The sequence below is a fragment of the Diabrotica undecimpunctata genome, chromosome 10, assembly GCF_040954645.1.
Source record: "Diabrotica undecimpunctata isolate CICGRU chromosome 10, icDiaUnde3, whole genome shotgun sequence".
NCBI classification, from domain to species: Eukaryota; Metazoa; Arthropoda; class Insecta; order Coleoptera; family Chrysomelidae; genus Diabrotica; species Diabrotica undecimpunctata.
In genome coordinates this window covers 3,068,870-3,092,174 of record NC_092812.1, presented here as the reverse complement: position 1 = coordinate 3,092,174, position 23,305 = coordinate 3,068,870, and the positions used below count along the sequence as shown (strand labels likewise).

The following is a 23,305-nucleotide window of genomic DNA, read 5'->3' as shown; positions in this document are numbered from 1 at the left end:
TTCTTCTGTGATGTCATTGTTGTTATTCACGCTTGTTCCCAAATATTTATATTTGTACACCCGTTCGATTTCGTTATTGTGAATGTACAGGTTTGCATTCAATCTTTGTTTTTTTGAAATAATCATGAATCTCGTCTTCTTGACGTTCATTGTTAACCCTTTCTCTTCACTAGCTGTGACTACCTTGTTTAAAATGACTTGCAGGTCTTCTACTCTCTCCACCATTAAAAGGAAAAACAGAAGAAAGAAGAAAAACATTTGTCAACACCTACTACATGGCAACAGCAGCCTAGAATCATAACAAGCATTCTTACCAGATATATACCAGTCACACCTGTTAAAGCGACACCTGTATACAATGAGTCTATTTCGTGAGGACTTAAGCTTTAGAACCTGTCAATTCAACCTAAAACCGTCAACCAACACATGTGAAGTTATTCACTTTTTTGGTAAGGTTGTCAATAATTGTAATGTTTATACGATGAATTGTATTCTTACAGAATATCATTTAACACTTAAATTTATTGACATTAATATCTATAGCGTAATTATTCCATGTTATATTCATATTTGTTTATAATAGTTGGTTATTTTGCTATGTCCTTGCCAACAGCAAAATATCATCTTGATATCAGATAATATTTATGATTTGTTCATTAACGATTATTTCTTTATTTGAGTTTGATACAACTTTATGGAAAATTTGTTTACTACAGAAGTTAAACATCAATGGCCATAATATACATCCTTCTCCCACTACCCCATTTACTAAGTCGTCTGTTATTTTTGCTTATAGCTTATACTCATACATTCGCTATCTTACTACAATATAAATTCATAGTTAATCTCAAATCTTTATTACCAATACCTTTACTGTCAAGAAGGTCTTGGGTTAAATCGTGGTGTTATTCATTGTCGAAAACCATTTCAAACTCTATAAAAAGGGCTTGTTTCCTTCCATTGATTAACATCTGTGCTTGCTTGTGTAAGTATATTTAAACTAAACAGAGCCCTTCGAGTATCCAAACATTTTCTCTGCGTATCACAAATAACAAATTGTAAATTATTGTTAATCCAATTATAATTTTAAGAAATATTTTGTGAGAAATGGATCATTTGTGAGATTGTTCCACTTTATGCATTAGATTTTTTAGGTACCGTAATGAGTTTAGATAGAAGTCATTCTTGTGGTAAAATAGCAGTATTTTACATAGTGTTATGCCGATATAAATAATACCACAAATAATAAACTTGTTCATGAGTTTAAATATTTCTGTAGGAATTTCATCCATTCGACTTGGTTTTCTATGGTTACCATGTTTTGCTGATTTTTCTATTCCCTCCTTTAAAATATCTGATCCTGTTTCACTCTTTCATTGTTTATGAAAGGTTGTTTTTGTTATATGCAAATAAATCATGTATGCATTCAGTTTATCTTTTTAATTTGTTTTTTAGGTCTGTAATGACATATATTTCCATTTCTGCCTTTAAGTACATCTGATATTTCTTCTAGGTTCCTGTTATCTCCACTTTTTAATCTATTTCTGTCACAATTTTCTATTTCTTTTCATTGTTTCTTTCTCTGTTGTTTGTTATGTTAAATTCATATTTCTTTTTTTATATTTTTCTATTTAGATCTTTGTACTTCTCTGGATGGTTTTTAATTTTTTTTTCTTTAGTTTCTTTAGTTCAATAAATACTAGGTAGGAGATAGGTATTAGACTTATTATCATAAGTCTAATACCTATCCCTTGTGTCATCCACAATTTGTTGCTCCTAAAAGTTTTGCACAATCAACAACATCTACGTATGCGTTAGGGGTGAAAGGCATTTATACTACTGGATGAACTCGCGATATTTTTCAAATTCTTTTTTTATTATTTACAATTTTCTTTAACCACAAAGGGTTCAAAGCATTGAACTGTATGTACATGAAATATGAAAGAGGGACAAAAACTTAATATTAAATTTGGTTACTCAGTCCTATGGCACGTAAAAAATTGAGAACTTTAGATGTATTATTTTCACTTAAACATTCTTTAAAGGTATTAGGTACATGTTGTTGGTGCTGTTCTACTGCATAAGACAGTCTATTAATATATGTTGCACTGTTAGTTCACTATCACACACATAACACATCAGAGGCGGTTCCTTCATTATTATAAAGTCATGGATTATCTTTTAAGTCGCAATCTGGATATCATCACTTGGTATCTTCTCTTAATAGAAAGTTTCCACGACAGCACAGTTTTTTGATAGTTCTTAATGTAGAGTTTGAAATATTCCAACTTATTTGCCATTTTGTCATGATTTTGTTTTTAAAATATTTCTTTAAATCAATATGAACACATGTAGTTATGATTTTTGTTAACGGATTCTCACTTGCATTTTTTGCTAATATGTCAGCTTAATCATTTTCACTTATCTCGCAATGTGAAGGTACTAAGACAAACTAAACTTATCTTTGATTTTGTTGGTATTTCCAGATTTAGCCATACAGCTCACACTTCCTCTAAGGGGAAAATTCACTCATCCCAGATACCTAGGGTATCAAAGAGATTGAACTCTGGTAGGACTCTTTCCGTGTTATCAAGCCGTAGGTGACTTAGTATGCTGGAGTATCTTATAAAATCTGTAGTATCTGCATGGCCTTATAGAGATGTTCATTAAGACCTAGCTGTTTTATGTTCTCTAAGAGGTTTTTGGAAATAACACCAGTAGTAGATAGAATAAAAGGTACCTACCTATCTTCTTCTTCTTAAAGTGCCTATCCGTTCCGGATGTTGGCGATCATCACGGCTATCTTTACTTTACCTTTAGGTTGGTATTATGATTATTATCCCAGATTTACCCTGTGGGAGTTTTTATCAGTTCTTCTATCAGTCGCGGCCCCCTGCGAATGGGGGATACTCTCTGGGTATTTTTAGCATTGATGTCTAGAGGGTAGCAGGGTTACCTGTCGTGGAACAAAAACTGACCCCTCGCAGTAGGTATAAAATGCACACCCATGAAAATGAAGATTAATGATTTATGTTCAGGGTCACTGTGTCGTTGCCGTAGCTAGCACAACACAACAAGGCTTTATAATTAATGTTATACCCTCGTTGTCTGATGATTGTTCGTCTGTATTTTGTTCATAAGCGCTTTGTACTGATGTTTCAATGCTGATTATTAGTCCTTTGTAGTATGACCCTTTTACCACAACTGATTTACCCCATTCTTCTTATATATATATATATATATATATATATATATATATATATATATATATATATGTTCGAAAAGATTTCCGCGGTTAGTACAATTAAACTTAGAGCTAAGATTAATATTATTATAAAAATTAATATTAAACTCACCAGTCTTCCGGGTTGAACCGCGTCGATATCCACTTTGCCGAGCTTTCGACATCCTCTCTGATGTCTTCTTCAGGGCTTCCGAGGTCTCAGTCTCCCGAGTCCCCAGACACTACTACACTCACTAGTCACTTCTAGTTCACTCACTAGTTCACTACTACGACTGGGACCAGGGGACGGTTCATTTATACCGTCGATGGTGACGTGGCCTCCACCTAGGCCACGTCACCATCGACGGTATAAATGAACCGTCCCCTGGTCCCAGTCGTAGTAGTGAACTAGTGAGTGAACTAGAAGTGACTAGTGAGTGTAGTAGTGTCTGGGGACTCGGGAGACTGGGACCTCGGAAGCCCTGAAGAAGACATCAGAGAGGATGTCGAAAGCTCGGCAAAGTGGATATCGACGCGGTTCAACCCGGAAGACTGGTGAGTTTAATATTAATTTTTATAATAATATTAATCTTAGCTCTAAGTTTTATATATATATATATATATATATATATATATATATATATATATATATATATATACATATACAAGGATTTTCACAGTTTTCACTGTATTCCTTCACTCAACCGTTTTCTCCAATTTTTCCTGTTTAGCCAGACACCTTCCTGTAGATTTCTTCTACTCATTGCTTCGTCCACTTCATCTCTGCCAGATCTTCGGGGTCTGCCTCTCTTTCTTCTTTCCATCGGGCTCCACTCTCTTATTCTATTTATCCACCGATTTTGGTCTGCTCTTTTGACATGTCCGTACCAGGTTAACCTCTTCTGTTCGATGTAGTCTATTATGTCGGAGTTCATTCCCATTTTCCTCTTAATCTGAATGTTATTTATTCTATCTCTTCTTGTTACTCTGCAGCTTCTCCTTAGGAATTCCATCTCTGTTGCTCTTATTTTGTTTTTGGTTTTCTTATTTATTGTCCAATTTTCACACCCATAAGTGAGGATACTTCTTGTCATGGTATTATATATTTTTTTCTTTGTTTTCATGCTGATGTTCTTATCCCATAGTACCGGGTTCAATTTTCGTATGCAGTCTCTTCTTTGTCCTAGTCTATTTTTTATATCTTCCTTCGTTGTTCCTTTGTTTGATATTATAAAACCTAAATACTTATACTTCTCTGTTCCTTTGATTTGTTTACCTTCGTCTATTTCCAGCTGTTTTATTTCTGTATTCTCCGTTGTTAGGTATTCAGTTTTCTTTAGGTTTATTTTCATCCCTTTCTTTGTATATTCCTGCTCCAGTTTTCTCATCATAAAACTGAGGTCATCCTCGTCTTGTGCGATCACTATTTGGTCGTCGGCAAAACTTAACGTATATAGATATTCGTTCTTTACTGGTATACCCATTCCTTCACACTTTCTTTTCCATGGTTTCAGGGTTTTTTCCAGGAATATTTTGAACAGGGTGGGGGATGTGGAGCAACCCTGTAGTAGTCCCTTTGTCGTCTTAAATGGACTGCATATTCTATTGCCCGTTTTGATAGCTACTTCGTTATTCTTGTAGAGTGCTCTTACCGCGTTTATTAATCTTCGTGGAACTTCGATGTCTTCCATTGCTTCCCATAGCTTGGTTCTAGGTATTGAGTCATATGCCTTCTTAAGATCAACAAAAGCCAGATGGACGGATCTATTTTTGGCCATTCTTTTTTCTATTAGTTGCTCGACCGTGTAAATGTGATCTAAGCATGCTTTCCCCGCTGTGAAACCTGCCTGGTCTTCTCCGATTTTATCTTTATGGTCTTTTCATACAGTCTGTATTAAACCAATTAATCCTAATCTATTAAGAATTGGTAACAAGAATTTAAGAATATATCGTATATTGTTTTTTTATTCTAGTAACATGTCGTGTACTATAACACTTATGAATCGTCGATACTGTAATGTATTCCTCTTTAGGACTGTTGGACATAACATAAAGCTACTTACGATAGGTTTTATAAATTTATTCAGCTTTATAAGAATTGTATAACTTAACCTTAATTCCGTTCACATGTCATTGTAGTCCATGACCTAAATCTATTGTCATGTGTGGTTGTCATGTCACTGCTGTCACTTAAGGTTCCGTTTGCCAAGTGCAACGTTGCCAAGTATAGCCGTACATGAAAACCATACATAACACGTACCCTTTAATAAAAACAAAATAAACAAAAATTAATTCACATAATATATCATAAGTACATAAATAACAATAATTCACAAATATATCAATAGGTAAATCTATCAGGAGGGCGAATGACTCTACCACTTCTGGAGGTTTTCAAACCAGGTGAAGTACTGTATGATGTAGAAGGTACATTAATGTCATTGATGGGTGATGTTCTATTAGATGTTGAAGGTACATCAATATCTTTGATAGTGTTATTTGTTTTACAGTCCCTTGTATCATCAGGTACATCAGGACAAAGAACTGCTCTCATATTTCCCATACTTGTCCTTCTTGTAGTCACAATATCATTTTCATGACTAGTTTTCACATATGCTTGCTTTCACATAGTGTCTATTACGTCTATAAGCAGTATCATTTACTTTAACCATGTAATCCCTTGATCCTTTCTTTGCCATAACCACTCCAGGGTTCCATTTCCTTTTCTTTTCTTGAAGTAAAATTTGTTGTCCTGATTTTAATTCTGGTAACCTATTTGTTCCTTTGTCATAATAGTGTTTTTGTTTTCTTTGATTTTCTCTCAATTGTGTAAAATATCTTTTATTAGAATGTCTGGGCTTTAGAAATTCCATACTGACTGGTAAGTTGGTTCTGAAATTTCTTCCAGTTAGCAACACACAAGGAGCAGGTAAATTTTGTTTTGGAGTTGTATTATAATCTAATACAGCTAGAAATGGATCTTTCTTAGTTTGTACAGATTTTAAAAACAAGTTTTTTATTGTTTGTATTGTTCTTTCCACCATGCCATTGCTACGAGGATATTGTGGACTTGATGTTGTTACTTCAATATTATATATACGGACAAAATTTAAAAATTCATGAGAGCTGAATGGAGGACCATTATCAGAAAATATTTCACAAGGCAGTCCATTAATAGCAAACAAATTTTTTAATTGTGTTACAACACTGCTAGCCGTTTTGTTCATTAGTTTATTAACAATTGCAAACTTCGAAAAATAATCAACCACAACTAAAAAATCTTGTGAGGCTACTGTCATGAAATCAATACCAATTTTTTGCCAAGGTATTTCAGGTACATCATGTGATTTTAATGGCTCCCTATTGTTGCTCTTATAGCTCATTTGACAAGTCAGACAGTTCAGAACAATGTTTTCTATATCCTTCATCAATCCCGGATAATAAATTGCTTCTTGAGCCTTCTTCTTACATGATACTACACCCTGATGAGACTGATGTATAACATCAAGAAATTCACCCTTCAATTCTTCAGGAATAATTAACCTTTTTTATAAAATAATACATTCTTTAATAAATATATATCATGTCTGTCAGACCAGAACTTTTTCACCTCAGAAGGTACAGAGCTTTTATGCTCAGGCCACCCATTTAAAACATAATATTTAACTTTTTGTAAAGATGGGTCAGTATCAATTGCATTTTGCAATCTTTTTTCATTTTCTTTTGATGTTGCTACAATAGAATACACTTTTAAATTATTTTCATCATCTATAAAATTAGTATTAATGGTTTTATTCAAAGGATCTCTACTTAAATTGTCAGGAACTTTGAGATTTTTACCAGGAACATATTTGAGTGAAAATTTATATCTCATTAATTGCATTGCCAGTCTTTGGATCCTAGGTGACATTTCATCTAAAGGTTTTTTTAACAAACCTAAAAGAGGTCTGTGATCTGTCTCTATTTCAAAATCTATGCCATAAAGATAGAATGAAAATCTTTCACATCCATACACTATACCAAGAAGCTCCTTTTCAATGTGGTTATACCTCCTTTGGGTTGGAGTTAATGACACTGATGCAAATTCAATTGGAAACCCATCTTGCGAGACCATGGCCCCCAAACCATATGGGCTGGCATCAACAGAGAGTATGGTCTTTTTGTCAGGGTTAAAATAATGCAAAGTAGTGGCTGACGCCACAAGATTCTTTAGTTTATCAAAACATGCCTGTTCATTATGTCCCCAATGCCACTCATTTTTACTAGAAAGTAAACATCTTAGAGGACTAGTGTGTTCTGACAGGTTTGGTATAAATTTTGCAAGATATACTATGGTTCCCAAAAAACGTTGTAATTCTTTTTTATTACTTGGTGGTGTCATTTTTGTAATAGCTTCTGTTTTATCATGATCAGGTGAAATGCCAATATTACTAATCTGATGACCTAAAAATTTCACTTTTGTTTGACAAAATTTAGATTTTCCTAAATTCAAAGTTAAGCCACTCTGTTTAATTTTTTCTAAAACACATTTCAAATTTTTATCATTTTCATTTTTAGAACATCCAAAAACCAAAATATCATCAAAATATGTTATTGTTCCTGATATACTATCTAAAAGTTCAGACATATATTTTTGAAAAATTTCAGGTGCACAGGTAAGGCCATATGGTAATCTCAGATATCTATAACGACCAAAAGGTGTAGTAAAAGTACATAAAAGTGAACTTTCATAATTCAAAGGCAACTGTAGAAAAGCAGATGACGCATCTAATAATGTGAAATAATTAGCCCCTGAAAGCTTAGCAAATAAAGTATCTTGAGTAGGAATTGGAAACCTTTCTCTTTTAACATATTTATTTAGATACACAGGATCCATACATATTCTAATATCAGATCCCTTATTTTTCGGAACAACTACAATAGGATTTTGCCATTATGTGGGTTCACTAACTGGTACAATAAGGTTTTTACGTACCATATCATCAAGTTTATCTTTAACTTGGCTCCTTATAGCCAGTGGAATTTTTCGTGTCCCACTTATGAATGGCACTGCATCACTAGATAAAGTTATATTAAAATACCTGTTGACCTTTCCTACACCTGAAAAAATGCTCTTATAACTATTTATAATATGATTTGTTTCATTATCTATCATACTAACACTAGGCTGATCACAAACAATTTAAAAGTCTCTTGCTGCCTTTAGGCCTAATAGAGATTTTTGTTTATCATTATCTAAAATATAGAACAGACAATCTTTAAATATTTTCTTGAAAGAGCAAGGTATATAAATTTTACCAACAACATTAATAACATGTCCAGTATAGCTAGATAATGAACTATTAGTATTTTCAAGCATTTTATAATCAATATTTAAATTTTTAAAATCACTACTGTTCAATATATTGACTTCACTTCCAGTATCAACTTTTAAAATACTCTCTTTACCATTAATAATGATTTTTTGGAACCATTCTGAAGAGTTCGGATTAATTTCATTAACAGTCCACACTAGTACCTGTTCATCAGTTAAATCAGTGTCAGAATTGCTACAACTACTATCGTTATCATTGATTTCATGGACTTTGTTGTTATTATCAGGACAAAATTTACGGTAGTGTCCTTTTTTGTTACACAAAGAACAATATCTGAAAAATGCAGGACACTTACCCCTAATATGCTGAAGTCCACATTTATAACACTGAATATAATGGTTACCTGTATTTTTGTCAGTAACTTTGTGGCTTGTAGACTGCTCCTTCTCATACTTTGAACCATACCTTGACTGTCCTGTAGATCCAGGTCTGTTTTCTTCATTTCTTTTCTTCACAACACTAACACTTTCACTTTCTTTGGATATTTCACGTTGAGTAACAGCACTATTTTCCATAGCCCTACAGATGTCTATAGCTTGTGCTAGTTTTAAATCAGCACATTGTAATAATTTTTCTTGAATTCGTAGATCATGTGTACCCAAAACAATCCTGTCCAAAATTAAAGTATCCTTTTCTTTAAACTCACATGTTGATGCCAATTGTTTCAAGGCAGTTACAAACTGATCGATACTTTCATTTTGTAATTGATCTCTTTTAAAGAATTTAAAATGTTCATAAATTAAATTCTTAAGAGGGCTGCACTATGTATCAAACTTACACAAAACAACATTGTACTTCTGATCATCTCCAACATTTTCATACTCGAAGGTATTGAATATCTTTAGCCCTTCATCTCCCAGCTGATTTAGGAGAATAGCGATTTTTATGTGGTCTGGTTTTTCACTTTTGTCGGAGGCTGTTAAAAATAACTGGAACTTTTGCTTCTAAAATTTCCACTCGTGAGAAATATTATTTTCTTGGAAACTAAACGGTTCTAAGCCTTAACAAGTATCTGTCATATTGATTCGAGCACAGTATAGCTCCTTTACTTACATATATTTTTTATAGGCTTTTGTCACATGCACCGGCTTTTAACACAACTTAACCTATCGTCACTTTTCCGCTGCCACCATGTAATGTATTCCTCTTTAGGACTGTTGGACATAACATAAAGCTACTTACGATAGGTTTTATTAATTTATTCAGCTTTATAAGAATTGTATAACTTAACCTTAATTCCGTTCACATGTCATTGTAGTCCATGACCTAAATCTATTGTCATGTGTGGTTGTCATGTCACTGCTGTCACTTAAGGTTCCGTTTGCCAAGTGCAACGTTGCCAAGTATATCCGTACATGAAAACCATACATAACAGATACGTACGAAAGTTAGGCGCGTATTTACATACTTACTCTTGCACTACACCAAACACAAACAAAGCTACAGAGGACTTGGTCACTACATTAAAAAATAGTTGTTTAGAAGATGTAGCAACCGCATCTACTTCTACTACATTCGCCTATTTATTAGATCTAATTGAAGATGTCTTGACATCTGACGAGTTTGTTAGTATTAAGGAGACAACGTTTGACATACACGTACTAAAATTATCTAGAGGCTATGGCCGTAGCCGTACCTTAAATTTGTCGAGAAACCGACTCACCAAGCGTAGTATAACGATAATTCGTAACAGTGATAATTTGTGTGTCTTTAGAGCCATAGTCGTTGCTTTAACATACCATAAAACAACATTACAACAATACACTTTAACATTTAAACAAATTGCAAATATTCGCAGAGGCCGCAAACTTCAACGAGTGCTAGCTCGTGAACTGTGTGAAATTTTGGGCTTAGATACCACTCTTAGTTGTTCTCTGAAGGATATTTAGCATGCTGAACAACTGCTTGATGTACAAATTAAAATTGTTTGTACAGAGAACTTCAATTTGGTTATTTATACAGGACCACAAAAACCAGCTCATGCTTGTATAAACTAAAAGGCCATTATGATGTCATTAATAATATGGCAGGTTTTTATGGGTGTGGTTATTATTGTGATAGATGCGATACTTGTTATCAAAACAAAAATAAACATCTATGTAAAAAGTCTGTAATATGTGATATGTGTAATCAGCCTGTACATAAAGAATAAAACAAAATTTATTATGACAACTGCAATAGGTACTGTTTTAATGAGGAGTACTTGCAGAATCATAGTGACGTATGTGCGCTTGTACATAAATATACCGGCTGTAACAAAGTGGTACAGTGGAATAAAAGATATTACTGCGGTTTAAGCGTATGTACGAACTGTGGTCTGTGGGTGGAAACCGCTCCACATAAGTGCTACATGCAGAAAAATCTGCCAAAGGAGGTGTTTGTCCAGTACCATGCACATGCAACAAACGTTCTGTCAAATTAAACAGTGGCTGCAAAGCAAATTACAAGCAACCAATTACCTGCACCGTACCGTGCACCTGTAACGTAAATGTACTTACATAAAAAAATACCTATTTTTTGACTACGAAACAGTGCTTGTTGATGGAATACATGTACCTGAAACAGACTTACTCATGTGGACCTTGCAATTTTACAAAATGTGGGTCAACAATATTGTCAAACTACAAAAGAATTGTGAGTGGAACCATCGAAGCAGTGTCCACAATAAACACAAAAGAAGAACAAGAAGAATGTGTTTTTAATCTAGAAAGACGGTCCAAAACGCTACCGCTATCGATGCCAGCATAAGAATAAACACCAAGAGTCAAAGGAAGATTATTGAAATCAGCAATGAACAGAAAGAACTAATAAATGAAAAGAAACAAAAAAACAAGAAGAGACCTCAGAACAAGAGATCAAGAGGACAAGAGACTTGCTGATGAGTTAAATAGAGAAGTTAAAAACAACTACAAATATGTATCCAGAAATGATATCTGGCAAAGTATAATAAGCAACTGAACCCAAATAAATCTACGTTTTGAAAGCTTTCACAAAGAATACGACAAGACAAGATGGACCCCTGCATGGATAAAATGGAATTATGTATACGGAAGAAGACAAAGCGAAAGTCCATTACCATCTCATTAAAGTCCTGGAATTTACAGAAGAAATGGAAAGAAGGTGTAAAATTCTAAAAAGTAGAAGGGGTATTATATGCATAACACACATCTCTCCCGAAGATATCAGACAGCTGATTAAACGCAACAATGCCAAGAAAGAACCAAGACTAGACAACATAACGAATAGACCTCTAAAAAATCTGTCAGCTAAAGCGATAGTACAACTAACCAACTTAATCAACAACATCCTGAGATTAAGATATTCTTTTGACAGATGAAAAGAACCTCACGTCATAGTGACAGGAAAACTAGGGAAAAACAGCAATTTCCACAAAACTATAGACTGATAACCGTATTACTAGAAATAAGCAAAATTGCAGAGAGTGATAATAGCTATGTTAAAAGAAGAATCTGAGGCTATTTGAACCATCCCTGAAGCACAATTCGGATTATGTAGGAGTGAACACTCATGTGAACTTCAGATACTGCGATTAGCTTTTATCACTTTACACACATCACATCAGCTTAAATGAAAATAAATATACAGCAACCGTCTTTCTCGATTTCAGTAAATCCTTTCACAGAGTTTGGCACGAAGGATTAATGTATAAAATAAACCCATATGGATATATGTAGTTAGGCAATGACATGTCTTTTCTCGTCATACGTAGCTGACAGTATATTTAGAGTTGGGATAGGGCCAACCCTGTCCAAGATCGGGACCATGGAGGCTTGAGCTACACATGGAGCGTTGCTATCACCATATCTATACACCATATATCCGGCAGATACCCCAACCAAACTCAGATCATTGTTAAGATTATATGCGGACGACACACAATAGCAGCCAGCAGTATAGACCCATACTTGCAAAGAGCACTCGACCGATTGGAAGCATGGTATGTGCAGTGGAAAATAGCAGTCAAGCCGGAGAAAAAACAGGCTGTTATGTACTAACAATGGAAAGGCAGGCCAAACAGGGAACTATTCCTATTTAACACCACAATTAAATGGGAAAATCAAGCCAAGTATCTAGGAATATTGTCGGATTAAATACTGATCTTCACATAACATGTAAACCAAACGGTCAACAAAGCCAAAATACTTAGGAGTCAACTCTCAACACTCATAGGTCAGAAAAGTAAACTGAAATTCAAAATAAAAATTAGGATGGCAAATTGTTTAATTTTGCCAACACGTCTCAGCAGCATGGCATATGTTTAAAACCAACAGTAAAAAAAACAGACCAGCCAGAATCACATAACTAGAGAAGCTCTGAACATACATAAATACATGCCATTAAGGTAAGGTAGTATTTAAGAATTGACAACAACAAAATTCTGAGAACGATGGGGCACATGAAATATTCAAAAATCTAAGGAACCATCCAATAATTGACAGACTACGAAGAAAACCGAAGATATAGATGGATAAAGTTTTGATACGGCAACTACGCATTTGTGACACCCGCGATTAAGTACCTCTCCTATCTCTCTTAGAATAATTCCTTTTCTATTTTCGCGCAGCTCACCCGCCAGCTCTCGCTTGTCGGATTGTACATCAAACGCGTGCTCGATGGGCAGAGGCCAGACACTTCGGGTACTCAGCCGGCGATGAGAACAAAATTTATTTTGCCAATTTGGTAGCTGCATGGTACCCCTAAAATCGAGTGGCTTAATCACCTGTAAACCATAAAGTAAAACAGGATATTCCATTACCCAGGGCATCCAAAGTAACGTTCAGTACAAATCCTTCACATTTGTTATGTACTGGAATTGGGAAGGGTGACCCACTCTCAATCGCAGTTCATAACGGTACATAACGTTTGAGTGTGACCAGTTTTTTCTTCGGACATGTGGGTCCCAATGTTTCATTGGAATACACATGTCTCTAGGAGTTGGGTGTACGAGCGAGCGCAGGCGGGTGTGTGTATGTAAGTTCGGAAATTTAAAAATAATCTAGTTTATGTCAATAATTTAAGGGGGAACGTCAATACCTAAACAATAATATTTACAATTGTCATAAAACAGTAAATTATATATTAGAATTACATATACAGATATAATAATAAAGAATAATGTAGAAAATCTAACAGTAAAGAAAAAAAAAACAACTATTCGACATAGCCTCCACCAACTTCAGACTGTCCACTTTATTTATTAATTCTTTATCAGCGTTTCTTAGCACTATAATCGTTTGACAATTTGTCGATAGCTCACTACAAGTTTAACCCTAATTAGAGAACTGAAATACAGAGAGGAAAGGTAATACGATATAATAGTAAAAACCAACCTGAAACTGACGGTTTAAGATGTTTTCGGCTAACCCACCTTGTATCTGAAGGAATACAATACAGAAGTGAACCTTATAATCCGATTACGAAGGTATTTTGAATGGTTACAGATGACCGACCAGTGTCGTAGAGTATATGATTGAAAAATTTATTTGAACTAAATAAATATATTTTTTAAATTCTACTTATGTAAATTGTATTTTTGTTTTAATTTAATTAAATTTAAAAACTTCTTTATTTTATTCAAAAATAAAAAGTTTCTTACCATTTGTAAAAGATATATTTATTTAATTAAGGGGCCTGTCGCTTAATTAATTAATAGTCGCGTAATAATTAATGTCGCCTGGCCAAATTTTTAATGTGTTATAAATGTATCCATTATTTTTGAATCCGGAGAAAACTAATAAATATTTTTGAAAAATTTAAACGCAGAATGAAAGATTACAATATTACTGAGGGCAGAAAGTCCCTGAAAACTTCCACAATGTTTATTTTAATATGTTATGTAACAGTGGTGAAAATAAAAGAGAAAATATAGTATAATTTTTAATTGAAAATATTGCATGCAAAAGAAACTTTTTATTTATTCTAATAAATATTTCATTCTGCCTTTAAATTTTTCAAAAATGCTTTTTAGTTTTCTCAGGATTTGAAATAAGAAACGGATACCTTTAAAACACATTGAACATTTTAACAGGCGACATTTTGCACCTTTCCCCTTTAATACCTTACGATTACAACTACTATTACTTACGTTATATAATTACGATTAGAAAACTATTCAAATTCAAAATAAATAGGATCAACTTCGGAATCCGAGTCGTCTTGAGGGCTACTAATTAGCGGTTGTGTCTCTACGGTCGCATCAATTATGTTATCAGGATCCCACATTTTTTGTTCTTCTTCTATTACATATCTTACTGCATCTTTCCAGTTTTGTTCTGTAATATGTTGTAAAGACTCGTATAACAATTCACGTACAGCTTGTATTTTATATGACGTATTTTTTCTAGCCAGAGTTCAATTGGATTTATTTCGCAGTGGTAGGGTGGAAGTCTAAGGACTGTGATGTTCCGCCTTTCCGCCATTTTGTTAACTACGTATTTCTTGAACTTAGATTTGTGTTGCCGGGCAATTTTTAAAAGTTCTGCTTTTACCATTCCATCTTCGTAAGGCAGATACTTATTCCGCAGCCAGTCAAGAAGATCCTGTTTTTTCCACGCAGTCGTTGGAAGTCTTTCTACTAGTCGTGAATGATAAGGTGCATTATCTAATACTACAATTGAATTTGGTGGTATGTGTTCAATCATCTGCTCAAAATACTCTTCGAAAACATCAGCTGTCATCTCCTCGTGATAGTCTTTTGTGCTTTTGGACTAAAATTCCAACAAACCATGCTTAACAAATCTTTTTTACTGCCAATGTGAGAAATTATTAATCTACTGCCTTTACCAGAAGGTGGGGAGATACCAGTAGACCAACCTTCCATAAGGCTTGCCTGGAGCTTAATATATTTTTATCTGACCAAATTTTTTTTAGAGTATGACCTGAGTTTACCCACGTTTCATCCTGGTAGAAGATTGACCTTCCTTCAGCCCGGAATTTTCGTATGGATCTTAGATAATTTCTTTTCCAACATATTATCTCCTCCCGGTCAATCAAAAGTGATTTTCGGTCTTATTTCTCCCACTGGAAATTTAATTCTTTTAAAATTTGCCACAATTTAGTTCGTCCGATATGAGGCAAATCCGGGTCGTCTCTAACTTCTTGTTCAATTTTGTTTAGGTTTGGTATTTCTTTTTTGAAAAAAAAAATCCATGAATTTTCCTTCGACTACCATTTTTGGCAAATTCATCAGCTTTTTCCCTCTCTTTAAGTGTTCGTTTGTGTTTGGGTTAGCTATACCGTGTTTTTTTCTTTCTGATAAAAACCTATATATCGTTGACTCCCCTACGCCAGTCATGTTGGCACAACTTTCGACTGTGTTGCGAACAGTGTTTGTGGGATTCTGAGGAACCAAAACATCATGAACATTCAGGACAATAGTCTTCTCTCTTGGTGAATAGACAGACTTACTGACTGTACGCAACAGTATCGGTGTAAAACTTGATGATGTTGATGATGAAGCCATCACAAACAATCCAACAAAGCGAGCACGAGCGTAAGGTACGTATATGTTGGTAGGTATATGGAATAAAAAATCACTCACGCACTGCATATAATTCGCAAAATAAATATTCGAGACGCTAATTACTGCCGTAGACGCGGAAACACCGACAAGCCGTAAATTACATGCGATCAAAAGCGTACTAAACAAAAAAATTGTTTTCGTTCGTAATAACTTCACCCTTTCAAGTTAAGTTTCGAATATAAACTGAACAGACGAGGCACTTGGCCAAAGCCGGCATCTTTATACTCATTATATTATTAAAAATCTGGGGAATTCCATCCTAATTATCTTGCAACGAATAGTACCTTCGGATATGAATTCCAGGTTTTCTAGTAAAGTGATTAAACGCGAAGATTAGTATTGAAATATCCAAAGAGATAAGGTATTCTTATTTACAAAATTGTTAATGGTTAAATTCTTATTTTTATTAATATAATATAATAACCAACATTAGCCGTGAAAGTTTTGATTGTTTTTTGCTAAATATATTAATATTAAAACATTATTAATATTATATATTATAACAGTATTAAAACATTATATTATTATTTAATGAATAAACACCTCAGGAACGCCTATGATGATACAAATTTTACGACCGTTTTATGACTTTGAGGCACATTTCGTGCTCTCAACAATTAGTAAACGGAGAATAGAGTACTATTATATTTCAAAATGTAATAGTGAAATTAGTGCAAAAACTTACAGAAATTTACATAAAGATTACTATAACATAAACAGTTAATATGGTACGGCCATGTACAGAGAATGCCAGATGACAGGATTCCCAAACAGATTTTGACGTGGACACCACAAGGGAGAAGGAAAAGAGGAAGGCCGAGAAAAAGCTGGAGAGAGGGAATTGAAAAAGAACTAGAGGAAAGAGAAATCCCTCCAGGCCTATGGCTGAATAGAGAAGAATGGCGGTTAGGAGTCGGAAGGCGTCGGAGAACGCTGTAAACCGATAGTAGTAGTAGTAGTTACTATAACATGAATAAGGTTTAATAAAAACAAAAACGTGAATATAAAAAATAAATAAACAGATAAACACGTTCAACACTTACAAGGTTAAAGAAATAAATAAATATTCCTAGGAAAGAAACAAAACAAAACTTCAAGTAAAAAACTAGAGGCAAGTGGTTTATGCCATAAATCATACAAAAGGTATAAAAGCTACAGCGCAGATGAATTACATAAATAGAGCTGATCAAATCAATTAAAGAAAGAAACACTGATGTTTTGGATTTATTTAACATTATACTCGTATATGACAGAACACGTAAACAAAGACTAAAACAACGTTTTCTCGTTTTCCACATAATATCGTAAGATAATATATAAATTCCACATAATTCCACATTTCCACTACGACAAATGCCAACGATTGAAATGAATATCGGTCCATTACACTCATGATCCATACACTGAAAACGTAGACTCATACATAGTAGAATATATAAAAATTTAGAATAAGAAATAAGTGATTCCTAGATGGATTTTACGAACGACCTATGATCGAGATAGCTCCGTTTGTGGTACATACTTTAATACAACGATATCTAGACTTGAACGAGGATACATACTCATGCATCATACACTTCCAAAAAGCTTTTGACGTAGTAGTAAATGAAAAATGTAGAACAAGTATTCAAAAACATGCTCGGCGAAAAAGGCATTAGTAGAGTAAAATTAAATAAGTTCCTTTACAATGGACAAGACATGCATCCGGGGCACTAGAATTAAATATAATAAAAATAATGACAAAGGAACAACCGGTGAGAACTATAAAACTAGATAGAGGGGTGATGTAAGATGCTCAAAAGTCTGCGGTGCTAATTTACAAACTTAAACAGAAGAAGAAACCAAAAAAAGAATAATAACAGTTAAGATATCCTAGCAAAATTGATTTAATATAATATACTTACTTCACACACTGACTGAAAAGTGGAAAACACCACGGCAGGGATCCCTGCTTGCCGCTTTATACATCGGGTTAGCTCGTAGTTCATATATTTAATATACTTAACATTGGATATCGTAATCCTGTTATTATGGTAATATGTTATATATATAAACGATTTAGTTTTAACTACAGTTAACTTTATTTTACACAAAAATGTTAGTTTAATTTAAATACCTGTTTGTACGCAAATCAAGCAACCTATCCATGAACCCTTACGGGTAAGATTAAAATGTATATACATATTTCAAAAATTTTAATTCTCAAATGCAGAGCTTTGCTCGCTAATGAAACTTTCAGGTGAATTAATTAAAGATACTTACTAGCATATTGTTCTTGTTACATTCAGAACAAGGCACCAACACAAAATTTCTTGAAACTCCGGGTCGGAATATAAGATTATTTGCAAACATAATGCCGTTGAATATATCAGTATTTCCTTGCCCTAAAACATAAAAACTTTCTGTTTTAGTAATTCCGCATCTGGATATTCCAACAAGTAACATACCAAAACACTTATTTGATTAAATGCATATTTTCGAATGATTTAAATGGTTTATACTCTAAGGAAGTAAGCTTTTAGGGTAAGATAAAAACTGCTTTACAAGAATACAGCAGACTAGAAATTTAAAGAAAAATTTCAATAATTAAATAATTTAAATCAAATTAAAGTTTTGTTAAAAAGCAGAAAATGGGACAATCAGAATAAAATCAAAAATATACAAAGTCCTATTGTTCCGTCTCATTATAATTTAGTTTATATTATTTTTGGATTTTATTGTATTTAGATTCATAGTTGTAATTTTTGAAGTTTTGGGTAAATTTTAGTTTCCAGAAATCTATTAAAAGATTAAAATATTTATTAGTTTTACATATTTCTGCGGAAAACTTGTCTATTATAATCCCTCCCTTTAAAAAGTATGTACCAGGCAAATCCGTCAGCTATTGTTGTCGCATGCGCTGCGTCTGTATATGGTTCTGATAAGGACAATATGAACGATTTTGTAATTTACGTTTTACCCCAAGGTAAAATTATATAGTTCTTAGTAACGCCCCTCCTCTACTAGAGATTTCTGTTAGACATTTGTAATATATTTTTAGTAGTATCGAAAGAAACTCAGTTCTGTAAACATGTATAGTAAGGAATAAATAGTTCTAAGAAAATTGTGGTCGTGAAAATTTTAATTTAATAAAATAATATTTTATAGCAAATATATCTCACGGTAAACTAATCGTGGGTCAACAAACCAATGTTCCCATTATTAGAGGTTTAATTTTTTTTTGACTGCCCTGTATGTCAGTTCAGGCACTGAAATATAAATGAAATATTTTTGGGCACCACGCTAAAACTCTGATATTAATAAATTTTCTTCTTTTCTACATTTTTCTGTTATTTTGTTTCTCTATAAGTTTCTTTCACTTTATCCTTTCCGTTTTCTCAGTTTCACAATTTCTGATCTCTAGTGTTTACCTATTTTACCTTCCTTACTATTTTTCTGTCGTGTTTAATTTTTATTCTGTTTACTACTTTCTCAAATCCACTTTAAATGTAATACAGTAGTGTAGAATTTACTATTTCTACTGGTGATAAAAATATTCAACTAGGTACTCTCGTAGTGAAGGTAAGTACTGTAATGGCTTGTACATAATAATATATAATATAAATATTAGGTATATATTTAATTTTGATATATATTATATATATATATCAAAATATTTTGATATATTTTGATATGATAATAGATTTGAAGTCTATTGGAATTAGAGCACGGAGAAGAGTTGCCAGAGACAGGGGCGAATGGAGGATTGTTCTGAAGAAGGCTTTGGCGCACAAAGAGCTGTAATGCCACTGATGATGATGATATATTTAATTTTACGTTTTTGTCGGGACAGTAGACTCGCAATTATCCGAGGTAATTGGTACCGTGACTACCTCGGATACCGAAAAAACTCAATTAACACTGAGATTGGTTATACTGATAGAAAATTTTGTACCTACGTAAATAATTATTAATGTGTTTATTTTAATCAATAAAATCTAATACAAAAGTAGTATAAAAGATAAAAAAAATGTATTTAATAAATTTTACAAGAACAACATGAATTTCACGAGAAGACATTGCTAATGAATTAAATAGAGAAGTCAAAAAACAACTGATGTTGATGGACTACATCCAGCTGCTAAATTTCAACAAATCTGCATTCTGGAAGCTCTTAAAAATATTGCGAAAGGACAAATAACTAATGCCGGCTCTACACGAAGAGAATTAGATGCCAGCATCAAGCAAGAAACAGCATCAACCAGCAAAGGAAGGTTCAGGAATATCAGCAATGAGCTGAAGGAACTGATTTAAGAAAAAAACTGGAAAAAGAGAAGAGCCAACCAGACGAGGAACCGAGAGGACAAAAGAATTGCTAATGAACTAAATAGGGAAGTCAAAAAACAACTGATGGTGCACAGAAATAAAAACTAAAACAACTAAATGGAACAGTTAAATCCCAACAAACCTGCATTCTAAAAGGTATCAAGAATACTGGTAGAAGACAATGAACCAATTTCGACACTGCATAGAGAGAATGGAATGGTATATACTGCAAGAGATAAAGCAGCAGACATACAATACACATTAGAAAGGGGATGTAGGAGTAACAACCACCCCAACGAGGACTTAGATTTCACGGAAGAAGTAGAAAGGAGAAGCCGTAATCTAAGAAGAATAAAGGGAGCAACAGGACCTACACACATCTCCTCAGAAGAAACCAAACATCTGATCCAAATGACTAATGCAAAAAAAGGCTCCAGTACCAACAGAGTCTTAAAAAATCTGCCAGTGAAAGCAGTCATACACTTAACAAACCTAATCAACTACATCCTGAGTTTAAAATACTTTCCTGACAGATAGAAAGAAGCACACGTAATAATGATTGGAAAACCGGGAAAAAACGGAAAATTTTCACAGAACTACCAGAACGTGTTATCTTAGCCTGGCTAAAAGAAAAGTCAGAGAGAATAGTTTGTTAAAAAACAACACATGTTTGTTATTTTTCATTAAATAATTATTATTTTATTTCAATTTCTTCTGATTTTATGCATCTATTAACTTTATTTTTCATTTTACTATTTTTATTTTAAAAATAGTTGGCATTCAATTCTTTATTTAATTATTCAATTTACTAAATTCTATGTAATCTGTATTTTTTATTTTCAATGTTCATTTATTTCAGTTATATTACATGTATTTGAGTCCAGTCTGTTATATGAGATGATAGAACATATATGAATTTCTATGCCTTACTTCAATAGACAGTATATCTGTTAGTTAACAACTCTGCTCTATCATTGCCACAATTCTTGCTTATTTATGCTGATGCTTCGAATAAGAATTAATTTTATATTATTAAATCTTCTGTGAGTTTTTTGGCCTAATTTTTGTTCACCTTTTTGGGTAAAAAATTCCACAGCACATCTGCAATCTTATCCAGCTACTTGAAGACAACATCAGATGCCATAAGTATCATTTAAACATCTTTTTAGGTAAAGCTTATAGGCAAGATTTATTTTTTCATGTTAATTTAATATTAAAACTTTCAATTTTTATATTTATTTATGTACAATAACTTTGATTACTTAATATCTTAGTTTATTTGTCCTAGCCAAATCTATTTTTCATATTTACTTCATATTGACTTCTCACACCTGAGGAACCGAGCTAAACGAATCCTAACAATAGTCTCCCAAAGAAAGTTCTGAATTTTATTGTTCTACATTGGCTCCCAACTTTTGGAGGTAGTTGTATTGTTACCCATTGGCACCCACCGTTGGCAACACTGATAGGTTGTTCAATGGTTACAAACTCCAAGTACTGATACTAGCCGAATACATCCAAAGGCTTCAATGAGAAAAAATATACAGTAACCGCCCTTTTCGATGCCAACAAAGCGTTTGACAGTATCTGACATGGATGCTTACTGTATAAAATGAATGAATTCGGGTATAGCAAGGCAATGACAAGTCTTTTCTTATCGTACCGGGTCAACAGAAGGTTCAGGGTTCAGATAGGACCAACCGTTCAGAGTACCACAGGGAGCGTGACGATCATCTCTCACATAGTCACAGGGTTTATAGCCATTTCGCTATACAATATCTCTTCACTGTCTATCTATGATACTCCAGCATTGTATGAGTAACAAGTGTAGAAGTATTCGCAATATCGGTATTCTTCTGTATCTCTCTTTCTGAACCTATAAAGATACGCTATAAAACACTTTAGGATCTAAATCCACTGGGCAATATCTTCCGTGTTATTCTACTCTTTTTGCTATCATTCCAATGATCTTTTCCTTTCTTCTTTTTTATGGATTTTTTCAAATACTCTCTTCTCTCATAGAGATGTCTCCTTTCTACTGCTAACGCATGTAGAGGACCACAACCCATTAGAGTCTACAAGGCCGCCGCAGATACAGTTCTGTAGGCGCCTGCTACTTGCAACAGACTCGTTCTATCTACTCGTATCATGAGCCCTTTGTAAGTCGGTATTTCTACAGCTCCACTCCAGACTGGTGGCGCGTAAAGGATGATTGACAGCACAACACCGTGTAAGGCCAAAAATTATTCTGATTGGAGTCCCGTAATGTTGGGAATCACCCTACTCATCAAAGCCGCACACTTCGCTGCCATCCGCCATATTGGTGTAGTGTTACTCCCAGATATTTGACGCATTTTTTTGATGTCCTGACGCTGTCCTTATGTCTTACCCAAAATCGGAGATCCGGCTCGTCCCGCTTTGCTATCAGCACAGCGGGATCATCCGCAAAAGCGAAGGGGGTTATACATTCTTCATATTCGCAGTTCATGACCCTGTCATATGCCAGGTTTCATAGCGTCAGACTCAAAACTGATCCCTGTGGGACTCCAACCGTTACCTAATCTACACCCTAACTAACAACCTTTTGTTCACTGTAACCATTGTAATTAAAATATCGAGTGAGTGCTGACATCTTTCCACATATACAAACAAGTAAAAGGGTAGCAGGGCTACGAGTACAAAAAAATACTTACTCTTTAGTTGTATTGCGATCAATACAACTAAAGAGTAAGTATTTTTTATTTAATTATTTGTTATTTGTGTCAGAGGTCTTTTGTCTAAACCGTTTCGTGCGTAAAAGAAGAAGAAGAATGGTCGCCATTTTTGTTTTTGATACATCATTGTATTCGCCATTCCTTC

The 23,305-nt window shown here is 33.9% G+C and overlaps 1 protein-coding gene across 2 annotated transcripts in view; it reads right to left on the bottom strand.

Moving 5' to 3' along the window:
• Positions 1 to 23,305, bottom strand: part of Apoltp (Apolipoprotein lipid transfer particle) — a 1,459,665-nt gene that overhangs the window by 130,748 nt on the left and 1,305,612 nt on the right. For both annotated transcript variants that reach the window (XM_072546518.1, XM_072546519.1), the window contains one exon: positions 18,404 to 18,525. In XM_072546518.1, the coding sequence (XP_072402619.1) occupies positions 18,404 to 18,525 (122 nt within the window). The remainder of the gene's footprint in view (positions 1 to 18,403; positions 18,526 to 23,305) is intronic.